General features: G+C 45.5%; 1 protein-coding gene across 1 annotated transcript; it reads left to right on the forward strand.

The window, feature by feature from the left end:
- Positions 1-383: 383 nt before the first annotated feature.
- On the forward strand, positions 384-17,833 carry LOC120836339 (dentin matrix acidic phosphoprotein 1). The gene is made up of 5 exons (XM_042290108.1): positions 384-544; positions 10,210-10,895; positions 11,037-12,073; positions 12,125-12,722; positions 17,727-17,833. The coding sequence occupies exons 1-5, from the start codon at positions 486-488 to the stop codon at positions 17,831-17,833; spliced, it is 2,487 nt and encodes an 828-aa protein (XP_042146042.1). The 5' UTR covers positions 384-485.
- The last annotated feature ends 445 nt before the right edge of the window (positions 17,834-18,278 follow it).

Here is an 18,278-nt window from a genome sequence, read left to right on the forward strand (position 1 = left end):
GTAGATATAATATTTTACACACATGGAAGTATGCTCATATTACAATAAAAGTAACAAATAACTAAAGAAACTTCGAATATTTCGTAATTACGCTACATTACGATTATTACTTCCACGGAAGTGCAAACATGGCGTAATTACGAGTAGCGAGTTACGAGTAAACCGCCAGTGACACCGGATTCCTTCCCACGTCATACAGCGGTTTGCAGCAGCCGGCACTGAGTGACATTTCGACCAGGTCGCTGAAAAGAAAGGTAAGACAAGGAAGCAAATGGCAGCGACGCACACACTGCTAAATGTTTCGACGCCTGACGTAAGGTGAGAGGTAAGGGCAGGCATACGACCTCGCACGCGCCCTTAGAAAAGCCCAGAAAAAGGCCGGAAGCCAGCAGTCCGTCCACATCAACGTCGAAAGGCTTCGGTCAGAAACTGTCTGCGGGAAGTACGTTGCAGTCAGACTTATCACGGTCATCGACACCCGGAACATGAAGAGCTTCACGCTGTGCCTATTTGTCGGCTTATTGCTGATAGTTGCCTGGAGCAGGTAAAGGCTTTCGTTTACTTTCCCAACGCCTCTACACTTTCAGAAATAGAGGGCGCACACGGGTACACCCCTTGTTTGTCCCATATATAACACCCCTAAACTACATTTCGACGTTCTGTTCACCCACGGCGAGCTGGCGATACCAACTTTCACAAGCGGCTTGATAGTCGAGTGATACAACTTATTAAAAAAGCTAATGTACAACTTAAAGGCTACAGTAACACAATAAAGGTTTTTTTGGCCCTGCTGCAAAACCTCAGTGATTTTTTTTTGTAGTCTTTTATACGCACATTAGTTATTTAGTACGTTATATCGAGCCGCTCGTAAAAGTTGGTATCGCCAGCTCGACGCCAGTGGACAGAACGACTAAATGGAGTTTTGAAGTGTTACGTTCGGGACAAGGGGTGTACCCTTGTACACTCCTATTACCCAGAGTGTATGTGCGGCTCTATATCGGGAACCGACCCCCGAAACATTCCTGTTCTTACTCTACAGCGAAATCTTGAAATTTCGCGTGTCAAAAACCAGCGAAATGACATATATTTTTTATCTCTACTTTGGGTGGCTTTTTTACGGTAGCATTTGTTCAATAGGGAATTGCCGTATACATCCACAAAGACTCCCGATTCTACACTGCACGGTGCTGGGCTAGAAACACAGATCATTGATTGGCCGTTAATTATTCGAGCCAATGAGATGGCCAATCCGAATCTCAATCAAACGGACAAAATAGGTTTGGCAGAAAGCCGTCGATCCGTTTTGCCGGGAAGCCCGCACTGTCGTTGGAGCATAACACTGATGGCAGCTCTCGTTACTGGTCCGAATGAAGGCAAGCCAATCTCCTGCGTGTCGAGTGCATCGCGGTGCAGTGCGCATTCAAGCCCATCCACTGAGAGTCCACCTACGAGTGCGGTGTGGGCGCGCGTCGCTTCGAGTCTGCAAGCTCCAGCAGCACCGAGCTGGCCACCAGCCCGAGGTCCACATGTGCGCGTCGACGTGTGTCTCTCCGCTGGGCGACGTCTTGCGAGCATTCCTCTTTGTGCGCAGATGTGCACGTTACTTTTTCACGTGTTCGTGTGTGTTGCCCCTTGGCGCGCCTAGACGTTCAGCACGTACTGTGATACCGTTGGCAGACTGGTACCAGGGTGGTAATCCCGGGAGCAGAATGCGACAAATCGTAAGTGCCGTCATCGGTGACCCCGAGAGAAAGAACGACGAGCTGACGGCGAATTCCACCGGTCGTTATGAAGCCCGCCGGGATCCGTAGACGAGATCGGAGACGGAGCACGCGATCCGAAAGCAGTCGCTCCGCCTCCGGAACCCCAGTGGAACATGACGGAGTCCTCCGGGATCGGCGGATGCTTCCCCGTCATTCACCTTCCCAGGAATCCCCTTCCCGCGGTCCCGAATTTCGAAGCCCATGTTTTTGCAACCGCGGCGCTTATAACACGTGTTCAACTAAGCAGCAAAATTAATCATGATGCGAAAGATGTGTGTCAGTAAGCGATGTCCATTAGCGTAGCTCACTTGCCCTTGCATAGGAATACCCGTGAACGGTGTCCAAGCACGCCCCCATTTTCGGCCTCCTTTTGCGGAGGTCCGCAAAGTCAGTCGACTTCATACGGGACATACAAGCAATCCTCGTCGCCGTGCTAGTCGAGCCGCTGCTGCTGAAGGAGCTGCTCGAGCAACTTGACGACCAACTGTCACCAAGCAGCAGCAGCAGTAAAGCGGGCGGCACTTCGCGAGCGGCCATTGCGAATTCTTTCGAGGCGAGGTGCCCGGCGAAAAAGGCTCGTGGCTTCCAGTCGAATCCGCCGAAATCGGTGGAGCGACTTTTCTCAAATCCGGATGGAGATCTGGAATGGGAGCTGACCCAAGTTCGACACGTCCGTTTCGATCCCGATGGCGTTCTGAAATAGGCTCGCTCCAGAAAAGTCGATCCCGGTGCGTTCCAAACCGACCAGTGAAATCCGCCATTATAGTCTCGCTTTTGCACCGCGGTAGCTACCAGAGTCGCTACGTAATAATTTAAAGAACACTGTTTTTTACAAACTCTAGCCACCCATTTGGCCTCTTAGAGTGACGGGCTGTAGAGCTCCAATTCAACTATGCCAGCTAAAAATAACAGTTAAAAGGAAGTTAGAAACGTTTAGTTAATTAAGCGGCTGATTTCTTATTTAGACACGTGCCCACACGTCTGCCGCGATCGATATTCTCCAAGAATATTTGTTTTTTTATATTTACGTTTTTTTTTCATTTTTTTTTGTTGAATATTTACTGCCTTAGAAAAACCACCCAGTGCACCTAGTCGTGTGTGCTCGAAGGCTTTCGAAAATTCTTAAAAATAGGGTGATTAAGAAAAAAAAACAAAAAAAACTGCTCTTTCCGGGTACAAGCTGCCAGCACGGCGCTCGATAAGGATTAAACGAGACAAACATACTAATAAGCCATAGTTAACTGGCTGGGGAGCAGCTTGCTGAAGAGACTTTTTCTGCTCGTTCGCCGTCATTCGCCGAAGTTTTTTTTTTTTTTTTTAAACATGGTTTAAACGGTCGTAGTTGCCTTTGAGAACACGTGGATATTTTTAGGAAAGCGGAGCATCGCAAGAAAAAGGAACAACTCGTTGAACGCAAGTCTCGCCGGTCTCGCGGCGCGATCAAAGCTTTCATTGGCACGTCGAAATGCTTCGTCTCTGTGCCTTCGTCCACCTAGATACCTATCAAGAATCGACGCCGTGGCAAAGTTTTGAAGGCGTGTCTCGCGTAGATGTCTTTGCATCTTATATCGGTCACACAGCTAGCTGTTCCGGCTAGTTACTATCAATAGAGGGGGTGGGGGATTTGTTCGATTGCTCCTATGAACTACTAACCATGGCTAAGTTCAAAATCTACTCTAATGGATCACAGGACAGCGTAAACAAAGCAATGCTGCGGAGCAAGGTACATTTTCGAACGCAAAAGTATGAATGGCGAGATCGAAAATATTTGAAACGCGGCCCATATGGTCGTGTGCAATTTGCGGCCGTCGCAGCCGCCGTAGGCCAACCCACCTCCCCCTCTTCCGTCGCCACTGGGTCAAGCTCGTTTTTGGACCGCGAGTGCCGCAGGTTTAGTCATCAGAGTAAAGTAAAACGCTGCTCCAGGGGCACATACGTCTTCACTCACGTTGCACTCACAAAGCACATCCACACGGCGTTGATTCTTGATCGGTATCCGAGTATGCGAAGGCACGGACGCAGCGCTTCGGCGTGCCATGGAAGCTTTGATCACTCCACGAGACCTGCTAGACTTGCATTCGACGAGTTCCGTATTTTTCCTGCGGTGCTGCGCTTTCGTAAAAATTTTCATATGTTCTCAGAGAAAGCTACGACCGTATACAAAATGTTTAAAAAAAAAAAACTTCTTTGGCGAATGACGGCGACCGAGCAGAAAACGTGTTTTCGGCGCGCTGCCGCAGTACCTCTGCAACGCTCCAGAAGGTGCTTTCCTCCGCCTTGTGATGGACGCGAGGCGGTAGCTCCGTGCCTCGGCCAGAGGCAAGCGGGCTCAAGACGCAAAGATGCGCTAAAAAAAACAACAAAAAAACAACAACAAAGCTTTTAAACGTTTTTAGATTTAGCGTTTTTTAATGCCATAAAATGCTGTCTTTGCTGTGTTTCTAAAACGATTTAATTTACTGGTTTTTGATGATGCTTGGCAAGTTTCTAAATGGACTAATATGTTTATTTTCACTAAATAAAAGGCTAATTGGAAAATTCTGGGTAATTATGTACGTAATTAGTGAGCGTTTTCCAATACTTGACGTCCAATCTGAGTGGCAGTTTCTTCACGGAAAGGGTTTCTTTTTTTTATCAACCATCTTATTTTTAGGAATTTTTGAAAGACTACGGTTAAAAACTGGGTATAGAGGTATTTCATCAACGACTAAAGACAATTTACAAAAAGGGCATATAAAAGACACCCTTCCGGTATAATGTAATCTAGCGGAACAGACTTCGAGAGTGAGGTGATAATTGGAGAATTGAGTACCCAAACTTCAGTAATGAACTCTTAAAACGTTCGCCTCAGCTGGCATATTCCAATTATAAATCTGTTGATAATGCAATTAATGCAAAGGTGCAAGCGAGCTGAACAAGAATAACGATAATAATCCTTGCAGAAGGGAAACAAGGGGTACAAAGGACAATCACAAATCTCCGAACACAGCTAGGCCCCCCTCCAGGAATTAACATCGTTAGGGATCGATTAATTTGATAGATTTTTTTAAAGGATAATAGTTACATAGATCTTTAGTTTGTCCCTGGGGCTCATTAGATAAATAGTTGGCACGACGATCTGGATTGTCAACTAGAATCTCTTGATTAACTTATTATTTGAAGGTTGAATAGGTCATGTTGTAATTGCAGTTTGGAAAGCAGACATTATCAGATACTAAATCCATTAAACGTCCATCCGTGAAAAGGCGTTGCGCTCTGAAATATCCGTCAATCAGATTTGTCGTTTTCGTCTCCCGATTGCAAAACTGAACCCAGGAAGATTGCCGGAAGAACGACGAAGTCGATTCGGTCGCGTCGCCACTATCTTGGCATCGCGTCTTCGGTGGATGCGTTGACGGCACGCTGCGAGGCTGGTGACCAGTTGGCAGAAACGTCACTCTTCTGCGCATGAGCGTGAGCGGGGCTCGTAGCACCGAGCTTCGAAATCCGGCAACAAAAATACAAACACTGATTTATTCATGTCTCTAAGCAAGTTTCATTTTCGCACAATCTTTTCATTTGTTTAGCCTCAAATAGTGTGCTTTCAATATTGCAATCCCCACAATGACCCAACAAACTATTCGTTAAAACGGTAATGAACAGAAGTTTAGTTAAGTATCCTACTGATCATGATGATTGACTCCCTTCTAATATCTGCTCAGGCCAATATACCCGCAGCGAGGACGCTATCCATGTACCCATCATGCCTTTAAGAAACATTTGTTCGAATTAGTAGCAAACACCCTGTGTGAAAATTCTGACGCATGAAGTTTCAGAAAAAAAAATATCTTTAATGGAGCAAAGCGTTTTCGACATGCCACGAAGGGCTTGCGCAGCAGAACCCAGGGATCCTGTGCTTAATCCCCGCCCCTGACCGTTTCGATCTGAATGAGCATCGTACCGGCGTTTTGTCGTGTATCACTACTGCGTGGTGCACGTTAAAGACTCCAGGCTAGAGGTGATATACTGCACTGGCTTTCATGTACAGCAGAGACACCACACGTCTAGCGGGGGGACTCATTTACCGTTGTCTAAGCATACACACAATAAAGTTGTGTGTATGCTTCGACAACGGTTTTCTTCGGAGTTGGGGAAATTGCATCGCGCCCGAGTCTTTTATCGAGAGGAAAAAGCGGTCTGTTTTGTTCGCACGATTGTCTGACGATGGCATTGCAGCTTCAGCTATATGACCACGTCGCTTCTTCTCGATGAACTACCATTCGATTGCCGAGTCACTCGCGTTTCCCTTTCGGATGTTTTAGCCCTGCAGTTTGTTAGGTTCTGACAACATTAGGTCGGCTAAGACCACGCCTTTTTCCTGCCTTCGCCTCCAGAGCAGCCAAACTTTTGCTGATGCCAGCTGTAGTATGTAAAAGCATATCCTGACAAATACGGCTTCATTAACCTGATCTGGATTATGTCAAGTCCTAGCATTAAGTAATGAAGGTCTAAGGGCTCCTTGCAGCTTCAGTGCTTTTTGACTGAGCGTAGCAGCGAATGCAACATTAGAGCGTCTCTATAGCAGACTACATATTGCGCCACATCTGACATATGCACAAAACAGCGTGCTGCAAACAAGATATGTAGCAAAAATTAGCATTTGCCACGTTTGCGGTATTCTCAAAAGATTACAAACAGCTTCCGAATAACGGAAGTAAGTTATATATGCGAAACTTTGAATATTTTCGCACACACTTTTCGATAAAACCCACACTTTGTGTTTATTGCGAGTACCGACAACCAATGTTTTGCCAACCCGCGAGACACGTGCCACGAGTGAGTGCTCCGTCGCCATTTGCTTCCAAGAGCCGCTCTTTACACTTGAAGATTCATTCATTCATTCATTCATTCATTCATTCATTCATTCATTCATTTATTGTACCCTTATATCGCCCCCTCAGGGGGCCTTACATAAGGGGCAACAAACAGCAATATATATTCTCTCACAAAAAAAAAAAAAAAAAAAAAAAAAAAAACGCAGGCGCGCGGCGAGCGGCGCGGGCGCGGATTTTGGAATCTGGAGCGAAATCCACTCGTCGCTGGCGGAAAATCTGGATATGGGCCCGGACCGATCCAGATTTTTCGCCAGCGACGACCGGATTTCACCAGCCGGCTGCAAAACCCTCTCGCCGCTGGCGCGGATCCGCCCGTGAATTGGCAAGTGTAAATGCACCAGAGCTGCGCCGCCACCTGCTTCCAAGTACCGCACGAGGTGCGTGCCTCGTGCACGGGCGCATTTGAGGCTATCTGTGAAACCAACAAAACGCACGAAGGGGCTTTAGCCGTTGGTAGATTAACTAAGCGGGGCAGTTCCTCTAGGTGTTGTAATCAGAAATATTCGACATATTTTATAAATATCGACACTTTGAGCGAAAGCCATTGTAGTATGTCCTTTACAATTGTGTGTCCTTTATATTTGTATGTGCAATATATGACTCATGATGCTGTAAAGGGTTACGAAAAACATGGCAGTCACATTTAAAGGTCAACGTTTAACATTAGTGAGACGAATAATGGGAGAAAGTGAACGTAGAAATAAAACGCAAAGGTGAGCTTTCTCAGAGATAAATGCGAAACAGGAGTAAAAGTGACCCGACAGGGCATCACAGAATGGTTGGACACATCCATCATCATAACAAAGGCGCTTGAGCGTAAAAGTGAAGTCTCGTTGCTTGCAACTGCGACTATGACGTCAGAGGCAAATGTCGGCAGACAACTCACGGAGAAAAGAGAACACGTCGGCGCAAATTCGCACTTGCAGCGAGAGTTTCGCAATGGCTTAAGCTTGAACGTCAAGCAATGGAGAAAAATTAACGGCCGTACCGTGTCGCTCAGAGCAAACGCAATCCAACCTCGAATTGGTTTGTTCAAAATGAACTCAAATGGAAGACTCCTGCGGGAGTGGAGGCCGACGTTCCGCTGGAAGTTTCCTCAGCGGGCCACGCCTTACTCGAGAATTATGCGTTGTCTGTCTCCCAAGTGCAGCGCTCTCAGTTACTGCCACGGGCAATGGACGACTGAGCACTCAGTTCGGAGGCGAATGTCGCCCCAGACTCGGTATCTGCCTACCCCGACAAAACTAAAAAAAGAAACTTTTTTTTTTTTTTTGTAGGAGTGATGGGTTTGCCCAAGTTGGGAAGGTTTGTCGTGGTTGTTATCTTTTTGTTCCTTGAGGGGGCATTTCATTATCCTGTTCTGGTTGTTCCTTTGTGTGTCCTGGTGAATTGTGTCCTAGCAAAGGGCAAGTTTTGTGGTTGGCAACCTTGTAGCTGTAACTATATAAGCAGGTGAGATCGAATAAATCTTTTAGCTGCGTTTGAGACATTTTCTTCTTCCCAGTTTTCTGTCACTTCTACGCTTAAGTTTCTATTTCATACCCCGGTCTCGGGTTAAGTTGCAACATGGAGCACTAAGCCAGAGTCGTAGGTGCCCTTGTGGGGCTTGTGGCCGGAGGGGAGCTCGAGTGCGTATATGTTCAAGTGCAGAAGCATGGCCGTGGCCATTCTTAGTTGTTCCAGTCCTCTTATAGTATGCCTGTTGGAAGTGAAATTGTGGGCCTCGTGTCGGGTTTCATGTGGCTGTCAGCGTTAAGATTCTTTGTAATCTTCGTCACCACACACTTTTGTCGACGTCACGCGTGGACGGTTGGATCGTCTTGGGTATCCTGAAGTTGTGGAGGAGGCCTAAGGTTACGAAATCCGGGCTGCGGTGACCGAGTTCCGTCCCGCCACTCCGTGCCGCGCGTGTTGTCGATCACAGCCACCGGGCTCGATAGGCATACATTTGTAACCACTGGTCCTTCTTCGCGGGAACAACGATATGCAAACTATATGGTGCCTGGAACGCGTCTCCGACTGGTGAGTTTACCGCGGCCAAAAAAGTGGTCCCTCGATTTCCGCCTGATGACGTCATAGAAGTGTCATGCTGTCGCCGGTTGCGACCCTGGCGGCGTCTCAACAGTTGTGGTATGAAAGGCAGACGCCTGTTCTGCTGCAAGTCGCTCTCCACTGTGACAGTTCACGGAAGCTGTAGCAGCCGGAAGTTGGGACGCCTGGGACGCCGTGACGACAGCGACACTCGCGTTCGCTCGTGCTTTTCGCCAGCATTTCTGTGGCCAACCGCCAGGATCGCGACAGGCAACAGTATGACACCCCGGCTTCTACGACGTCATTTGTTGCCACTTTGGGACCACTTTTGATGTATGGGCGGGAGAGGACGCTAAACACACCAGTCGAAGACGCGATCCAGGCACCATAATGCAACCGCCACAACGCACTGACTTGAGTGCAAGCGCGGAAGCACAATCACTGCGGTAGCCGACAGCCAAAGATTCGCTTCAGTTAATTCGAACGAGCGCCCCCCCCCCCCCTTCCCCCTCCCCAATGTAATCAAAACGGGAAAAATTCTTACGTAAAGAACAAACCCAGCAGCCTAACATGTTTGGCGCCAGTGTTGAAATTTCTTGCTTCTACCAGCCTCGGAGAATGACAGAACGCGCTAATTCAACAACACACACGTCTTTAATTTATTCGTTCAATTTAGCGTTCTCGTAAGTTCGAGAAACTTGTCGTCTTATAATCGAGGTAGAATTTTCTACGCGCCGAACGTTCTACGCCGAATGTTCCGGAAACCCACAAGGGTACATAAGGGACTCCGCATGGCGAGCCGGAGTCAGTCTCGCCCCAGCGTTCGATCCTGCTGTTTCGCCGCCATCGACGCCTGCGACGCTAGCCTTTTTCTATTTGGTTTTGGACACAAGTTCGCCCCATTAAACGTTTAGTTTGCTTCAGTATTCGTCGTATCATCATTTGTTGTTCGCGACAATATATAGCAGATCTAGTTCTTGTTTGTCGTACTTGCCTTTCTTTTATCCCTGCTTTTTGTGCGCTCTGTTTTTCACTGTGAACCAGAAGCAGCGGACCCATTTTTAGACACCTTTAGATATAATAACACTGCGTTGAAGAGATCATATAATAACTCGCAGTACGCACAAAGATCTCATAATGACACGTGCATAACCTAACCTAAGCTAACCTCACGTCACTAAGGAACGAAAACATGCCTACGTTTTCACAGATTTTGCTTTTCTATTCAGGGAAAAAAGAACAATAAGTATATTAAGCAATAAGAAACGAGAGTGGCCAGGTGGCAAGGATGTTATTTGAAGGTCATGATCACCAAGCTAAAATCGAGTGATAGCTGTCAAAATTGTGCTTGATGTTGAACGTGCAGTGGCTGCCAAGTTTATCCTCTTTCTACACGATGTGTGCACAACCTAGTGGTTTCAGTACAGCTCCACAAATATTATTATAAATCGTATACACCATGGGATTTACGCCTAATTGTCTACCCTGTATTCCTACGCCCTAAACTAATTCGTACTGATTATGTTTCTATTGTCTTGCAGTATATCTTCGGGGGCACCTGTCCACAAGGGACCACCTCAAGAAAGGTTGAATCATGGCGATTCCAACCAAGTGGAGTCCCTGCGCACATTAGAAATCCAGACCGAACCGAAAGAAGATACTGGCGGGATTGACACAAGTACTCCGGAGGGAAAAGAAAGTGAACAGGCATCACCAATTCGGTCCAGGAATGAAGAGTCAAGCGAGGAGGCTGAAAGTGAGGAAAGCGATTCCGAAGAGGCATCAAACGAAGATAACCAAGAAAGCGAGTCTGAGGAAGAGAGTGAAGAAAGTGAGTCCGAGGAAGAGAGTGAAGCAAGTGAGTCTGAAGAAGAGAGTGAAGAAAGTGAGTCTGAAGAAGATAGTGAAGAAAGTGAGTCTGAGGAAGAGAGTGAAGAAAGTGAGTCCGAGGAAGAAAGTGAGTCTCAGGAAGAGAGTGAAGAAAGTGAGTCTAAGGAAGAGAGTGAAGAGAGTGAGTCCGAGGAAGATAGCGAAGAAAGTCAATCTGAGGAAGAGAGTGAAGAAAGTGAGTCTGAGGAAGAGAGTGAAGAAAGTGAATCTGAAGAAGAGAGCGAGTCCGAGGAAGAGAGTGAAGAAAGTGAGTCAGAGGAAGAGAGTGAAGAAAGTGAGTCCGAGGAAGAGAGTGAAGAAAGTGAGTCCGAGGAAGAAAGTGAAGAGAGTGAGGAAAGTGAGTCCGAGGAAGAGAGTGAAGAAAGTGAGTCCGAGGAAGAGAGTGAAGAGAGTGAAGAAAGTGAGTCCGAGGAAGAGAGTGAAGAGAGTGAAGAAAGTGAGTCCGAGGAAAAGAGTGAAGAAAGTGAGTCTGAGGAAGAGAGTGAAGAGAGCGAGTCTGAGGAAGAGAGTGAAGAGAGCGAGTCTGAGGAAGAGAGTGAGTCCGAGGAAGAGAGTGAAGAAAGTGAAGAGAGTGAGTCTGAGGAAGAGAGTGAGTCCGAGGAAGAGAGTGAAGAGAGTGAAGAAAGTGAGTCCGAGGAAGAGAGTGAGTCCGAGGAAGAGAGTGAAGAAAGTGAGTCTGAGGAAGAGAGCGAAGAGAGTGAGTCTGAGGAAGAGAGTGAGTCCGAGGAAGAGAGTGAAGAAAGTGAAGAGAGTGAGTCCGAGGAAGAGAGTGAAGAAAGTGAGTCTGAGGAAGAGAGTGAAGAGAGCGAGTCTGAGGAAGAGAGTGAAGAGAGCGAGTCTGAGGAAGAGAGTGAGTCCGAGGAAGAGAGTGAAGAAAGTGAAGAGAGTGAGTCTGAGGAAGAGAGTGAGTCCGAGGAAGAGAGTGAAGAGAGTGAAGAAAGTGAGTCCGAGGAAGAGAGTGAGTCCGAGGAAGAGAGTGAAGAAAGTGAGTCTGAGGAAGAGAGCGAAGAGAGTGAGTCTGAGGAAGAGAGTGAGTCCGAGGAAGAGAGTGAAGAAAGTGAAGAGAGTGAGTCCGAGGAAGAGAGTGAAGAAAGTGAGTCTGAGGAAGAGAGTGAAGAGAGCGAGTCTGAGGAAGAGAGTGAAGAGAGCGAGTCTGAGGAAGAGAGTGAGTCCGAGGAAGAGAGTGAAGAAAGTGAAGAGAGTGAGTCTGAGGAAGAGAGTGAGTCCGAGGAAGAGAGTGAAGAGAGTGAAGAAAGTGAGTCCGAGGAAGAGAGTGAGTCCGAGGAAGAGAGTGAAGAAAGTGAGTCTGAGGAAGAGAGCGAAGAGAGTGAGTCTGAGGAAGAGAGTGAGTCCGAGGAAGAGAGTGAAGAAAGTGAAGAGAGTGAGTCCGAGGAAGAGAGTGAAGAAAGTGAGTCTGAGGAAGAGAGTGAAGAAAGTGAGTCCGAGGAAGAGAGTGAGTCCGAGGAAGAGAGTGAAGAAAGTGAGTCTGAGGAAGAGAGCGAAGAGAGTGAGTCTGAGGAAGAGAGTGAGTCCGAGGAAGAGAGTGAAGAAAGTGAAGAGAGTGAGTCCGAGGAAGAGAGTGAAGAAAGTGAGTCTGAGGAAGAGAGCGAAGAGAGTGAGTCTGAGGAAGAGAGTGAGTCCGAGGAAGAGAGTGAAGAAAGTGAAGAGAGTGAGTCCGAGGAAGAGAGTGAAGAAAGTGAGTCTGAGGAAGAGAGCGAAGAGAGTGAGTCTGAGGAAGAGAGTGAGTCCGAGGAAGAGAGTGAAGAAAGTGAAGAGAGTGAGTCCGAGGAAGAGAGTGAAGAAAGTGAGTCTGAGGAAGAGAGCGAAGAGAGTGAGTCTGAGGAAGAGAGTGAGTCCGAGGAAGAGAGTGAAGAAAGTGAGTCTGAGGAAGAGAGCGAAGAGAGTGAGTCTGAGGAAGAGAGTGAGTCCGAGGAAGAGAGTGAAGAAAGTGAAGAGAGTGAGTCCGAGGAAGAGAGTGAAGAAAGTGAGTCTGAGGAAGAGAGTGAAGAAAGTGAGTCCGAGGAAGAGAGTGAGTCCGAGGAAGAGAGTGAAGAAAGTGAGTCTGAGGAAGAGAGCGAAGAGAGTGAGTCTGAGGAAGAGAGTGAGTCCGAGGAAGAGAGTGAAGAAAGTGAAGAGAGTGAGTCCGAGGAAGAGAGTGAAGAAAGTGAGTCTGAGGAAGAGAGCGAAGAGAGTGAGTCTGAGGAAGAGAGTGAGTCCGAGGAAGAGAGTGAAGAAAGTGAAGAGAGTGAGTCCGAGGAAGAGAGTGAAGAAAGTGAGTCTGAGGAAGAGAGTGAAGAAAGTGAGTCCGAGGAAGAGAGTGAGTCCGAGGAAGAGAGTGAAGAAAGTGAGTCTGAGGAAGAGAGCGAAGAGAGTGAGTCTGAGGAAGAGAGTGAGTCCGAGGAAGAGAGTGAAGAAAGTGAAGAGAGTGAGTCCGAGGAAGAGAGTGAAGAAAGTGAGTCTGAGGAAGAGAGCGAAGAGAGTGAGTCTGAGGAAGAGAGTGAGTCCGAGGAAGAGAGTGAAGAAAGTGAAGAGAGTGAGTCCGAGGAAGAGAGTGAAGAAAGTGAGTCTGAGGAAGAGAGTGAAGAAAGTGAGTCCGAGGAAGAGAGTGAGTCCGAGGAAGAGAGTGAAGAAAGTGAGTCTGAGGAAGAGAGCGAAGAGAGTGAGTCTGAGGAAGAGAGTGAGTCCGAGGAAGAGAGTGAAGAAAGTGAAGAGAGTGAGTCCGAGGAAGAGAGTGAAGAAAGTGAGTCTGAGGAAGAGAGTGAAGAAAGTGAGTCCGAGGAAGAGAGTGAGTCCGAGGAAGAGAGTGAAGAAAGTGAGTCTGAGGAAGAGAGCGAAGAGAGTGAGTCTGAGGAAGAGAGTGAGTCCGAGGAAGAGAGTGAAGAAAGTGAAGAGAGTGAGTCCGAGGAAGAGAGTGAAGAAAGTGAGTCTGAGGAAGAGAGCGAAGAGAGTGAGTCTGAGGAAGAGAGTGAGTCCGAGGAAGAGAGTGAAGAAAGTGAAGAGAGTGAGTCCGAGGAAGAGAGTGAAGAAAGTGAGTCTGAGGAAGAGAGTGAAGAAAGTGAGTCCGAGGAAGAGAGTGAGTCCGAGGAAGAGAGTGAAGAAAGTGAGTCTGAGGAAGAGAGCGAAGAGAGTGAGTCTGAGGAAGAGAGTGAGTCCGAGGAAGAGAGTGAAGAAAGTGAAGAGAGTGAGTCCGAGGAAGAGAGTGAAGAAAGTGAGTCTGAGGAAGAGAGCGAAGAGAGTGAGTCTGAGGAAGAGAGTGAGTCCGAGGAAGAGAGTGAAGAGAGTGAAGAAAGTGAGTCCGAGGAAGAGAGTGAAGAAAGCGAGTCTGAGGAAGAGAGTGAAGAAAGCGAAGAGGATTAAAGGAGCATGTGTGCTGCAATAGTTCCTGCCTAAGGGCTCGATACACGAAGAAGTGACGATTAGCATTTAATAAACAAGGCACTGAACTCCATGCAACCATGGGGACCCGCGAGCTATAATAAATTTCGTATCGCAAGCTTAAAAAACACTGTTTCAACAAGATACTAACTGTGTTGCATGATACACTTAGTCGAAATGAACCGCGACACATTTTTTAAATATGTTGCAATTATAAAAAGCAAATGGCTTCAAATTTAGCGTCTTTATACAGCGTGCACATGCACAGATTTCGCCGTACTCTATGCTTTACCTAAGCTCAAGCACCGCCAAAATGCCAGACAAACGTCAGAAAACGGCTACTGAGCTTCTGAGGTGAGCATCTGGGCCAGCGATGGATGCTCATCAAGGGTAAGGTCGCCATGAATATTTTCGTGGACACGGCGGCACTACTAGAGTCCGGTGAAAAGTTTATAAACCACGAAAAGTACAGGATTTTATTCCATTCCACTTGAAATTCGATACAGACCATGAGCGCAGCAAGTGTAAACTTCAACGGCTGTCCCGCAGGACACGGTTTGTACCGCGCACGGCAAAAAAACGTGCACGTTTTTAAAAAAAAAAACGTGAAGGTTTCGGCACGCGCGTCCATTTGCAGTAAGGACATGAACCACGTAGCCTTCCGTAAAACTTGAGGGCCTCCCCCCTCGCTCTGATTTATTCCGCTTTTTTTTTTCTTCGAGAGGTTGGGGATTGATAACAACAGCGAAGGCCTTGACGACAGCCAGCAGAGTGTGTGAGTGGCTGTATGCTACGCCATGAGCGCCCTCCAAGGCTTTGTCCAAGGACGCAAGCCAAGACTTTCCCCGATAAAAAACGTTCCAAATCAGACCGTAAGCGGAGAAAGAACCTCCGCTTACCTCCGGTAAATACTATGCACAGCACCAGCCGCGTCGTGTGTGGACAGCCCATTAAATGTGTCGCGGACCGCGGCAATATTTGCGGTGGTCCATCTCAGTGCACGCGCATCAATATTTAAAACTGACCCCGGTGCTACCTTTCTTCTCCTTTTATTGCCAAAAACATTCACTGGACGGTGAGAGGCCGAGAGCTTGCATGACACGGAGAAAGCACGGAGGGCTTCACATCACTAAATCAAATCAAATAAAATCAAGTTTATTTGTTGTCAAATTTTACATGACAACAGGGACTAGGACAAAAAGCTGCTGACGAGCAGCTTGACAAAGGTCCCAGCCCCCGTGGAGTTCCCGACAGTTTCAAACACAATTTAACGACTAAAATTTGGTAGACGACAACTACACAGTGTACAGAGACGAGTACAAACCAATGCAAAAGCCTGATTTATACAATACTAGATTTGTTGGAAACATATAGACGAAAAATACACAGGCCAGTGAAAGAAAAACTCGACTAATTATAGCAATGGCACAATCGTACATGAAATAATACATCATGTTCATAACAAAAAATATCAGCAGTATTCAAAAAATCGCATAGAAAAGTAAGTTCTTTTAATTCCCTATGTGATAGTGATTCTAAATGCCGACCCTTTCTGCACAAACAATTTAGCATGGTGGACAATCTGAAATGAAGCGTTTGATTTAGGTAATTTGTACGCGTTGGGCGAATCATCCAGAGCTCATTTTGTCTTAGGTTGCGTAGGATGATGCGATGTTTTAGGTTGGCTAGTTTAATCAAATGAACATTATTGTGCTGAAAAGCCCTGTGATACGTTGACAAAAGCTTGTAAGCATACATTTGCTCGACGGTTTTGACATTTAGGGATTTATATAGTGATTTAGTGGGATGAATAAATGGAGCTCCTGAAATTGCACGTACTGCCTACTTTTCTAATAGATGCAACTTATTCAGATTACTTTTTGTTGTGGTGCCCCATATCAGGTTACAGTAAATTAAGTGAGAACACATTAATGTATTATATATAGTTAATTTAATTCGAGTAGGAAATAAACTTTTAAATTTTGTAAGTAAGCCTACATTTTTAGATATTTTTGCTTGCACATAGTCTATGTGTGCAATCCAGCTCATATCTTGAGAAAACATCAGAACCAGAGTTTTAATACTGTCTACGAACTCAATTTCTTCATTGTTTACTGTAAGATGAGGTAGGATATTTATTTTCTTATTTTTGGGCCTAAACAAAATAGCTCTGGTCTTTTTACAGTTTAATTTTAGTTTGTTGTTAAACGTCCAGGCGGCGATTTGTTTTAGCACTTCATGCACTGTAGCAATAGAAGTACAAAGATTGTTATGGGAGAAAAAAATACTTGTATCATCAGCGTAAATTATCAGCCTTACATCACCGCTTTTGGCCACATGCACAATGTCGTTTATGTATAATTTAAATAGCAATGGGCCTAAATTGCCACCCTGGGGAACACCTGATATTATAGAAAGCCTATCCGAATGAAAATTCGGAAAAGACACGCATTGGTTCCCATTTATTAAGCATGATTTTATGAGAGCGAGTGCTATGCCTCTTATTCCAAAATATGGTAATTTGGAAAGTAAAATATCATGATCGATGGATTCAAAGGCTTTTGAGTAATCAAGAAAGACGCCTAATGTCATTTTTTTTCGTCAAAAGCTTTCACAATTTGTTCTTTCTGGTTTAATAAAGCCAATTCGGTAGATCGATGTTTACGAAAACCGAATTGCGCATCGGAAATTAAAGCATGCTTATCAAGATGTGTTATAAGTCTATTGTGTATTAGTTTTCAAGTGATTTAGAAAAGACAGGAAGGATTGAGATGGGCGTATAGTTATTTATGTCAAGCCTATCACCACCTTTATGTAGAACACTAATTTTTGATACCTTCATTCTTAGGGGAAAACAGCCTGTTTCTAATGCGAGGTTATATATGTATGTTAAATATGGTGCAATAATATTAATGACGTATTTTATAGGTTTTACCTGCATGTTTTCGGCGTCGATGCTTTTGCTGTTTTTAAGATTTATGACGGTCGAGTAGACTTCTGAATCATCCGTGGGGAACAAGAACATTGATTTTGTATACGATACTGGCATGAACTCTAGAACTTTGTTTAGGCAGGGCGATGACACACCAGAAGTACCAACATTTACGAAGAAATTAGTGAAAGCATTTGCCATGTTCACTTCTGTTACTTTAACGGTGTTTATACTTATTTCATGGGGCACGTTTTGAAATGGCTTATGGTTCAGCACTGCTCGTATCCTCTTCCACATAACGTCAGGTTTCTTACGAATAAAGTAGATTATTGTAGTAGTCACGCTTAGCATTTCTTAGTAGACTTGTGAGTTTGTTGCGGTATTTTTTAAAGGTTTCAAGCTTGCTAATCTCTTTGGTTCTTAAAACATTTTGATATAAATTAGTCTTAACCCGTAAGATTGAGAGTAGCTCTGGCGTGACCCAAGGCCTACGTGACTTCTTAGATACTTTGACGTTGACAAAAGGAAAATGTCTACTTTAAATCGCACTAAATGTATCGATGAATAAATTATATGAGGAATTTGCTGATTTTGTTGAAAAAATTAGTTGCCAAGATGTCTTTTCAATTTCTTCTGGAAAACTACGCAATTGGTCAAGGGTGATAGACTGAACTTTAACCACTGGAACCGGGTCACTGCGGTTTTTCTGGGAGTGCTCACTGTACAAGCAAAAATAAATGGGAAGATGATCACTGATATCAGTAGAAAAAACACCTGATGATACCACCGATTCTTCATAGTTAGTGATGAACAAAATGAACAAATCAAGCATTGAAAATGACGTTTTTGTTATTCTTGTAGGAGGTATGATAACATTCGACAACCCATTTGGAGCAATAAGGTTTGAGAAAGATTTTTTGGCCAGAGTTCGAAATCATATCAATGTTGAAGTCACCAGCCGTAATTAATTTGTAATTGTTATCATTGACAATATTGAACGAAGTCTCCGCAAAATTAAAAAAAAAAACGGTATGACTGGAGAATTGGGTGGCCTATATACAACGGAGAGCAGCGAATTTTTGAAACGTACAGTGTGCTCAACTGCTAAATATAACGCGGGAGCGGTGGCCGAAACAGATATCAGCGCATTCTAGCGATTAAACGAATGATGCGGCGGAGAATAAGGCGGCTCTTGCGATTGTCGCCATTCCCCGATACAATTATCACATGCCCCCCTCGTTTCTTTCTTTATCACCCACACTTTAAATTTTACCTGTTTGTTCTGTCTTTTTGCCACTATGTTTAGGGTTTGATTACAACCGCATTCCTGTTAACATCCTTGATAAGTCGGAGTGACCACGGCGAAACGATATCTTCATATTCATCATTCTCAACATATTATTGGCGGAAAGA

This window comes from Ixodes scapularis, unplaced genomic scaffold (genome assembly GCF_016920785.2).
Source record: "Ixodes scapularis isolate PalLabHiFi unplaced genomic scaffold, ASM1692078v2 PGA_scaffold1__304_contigs__length_218370807, whole genome shotgun sequence".
Classification (NCBI taxonomy): domain Eukaryota; kingdom Metazoa; phylum Arthropoda; class Arachnida; order Ixodida; family Ixodidae; genus Ixodes; species Ixodes scapularis.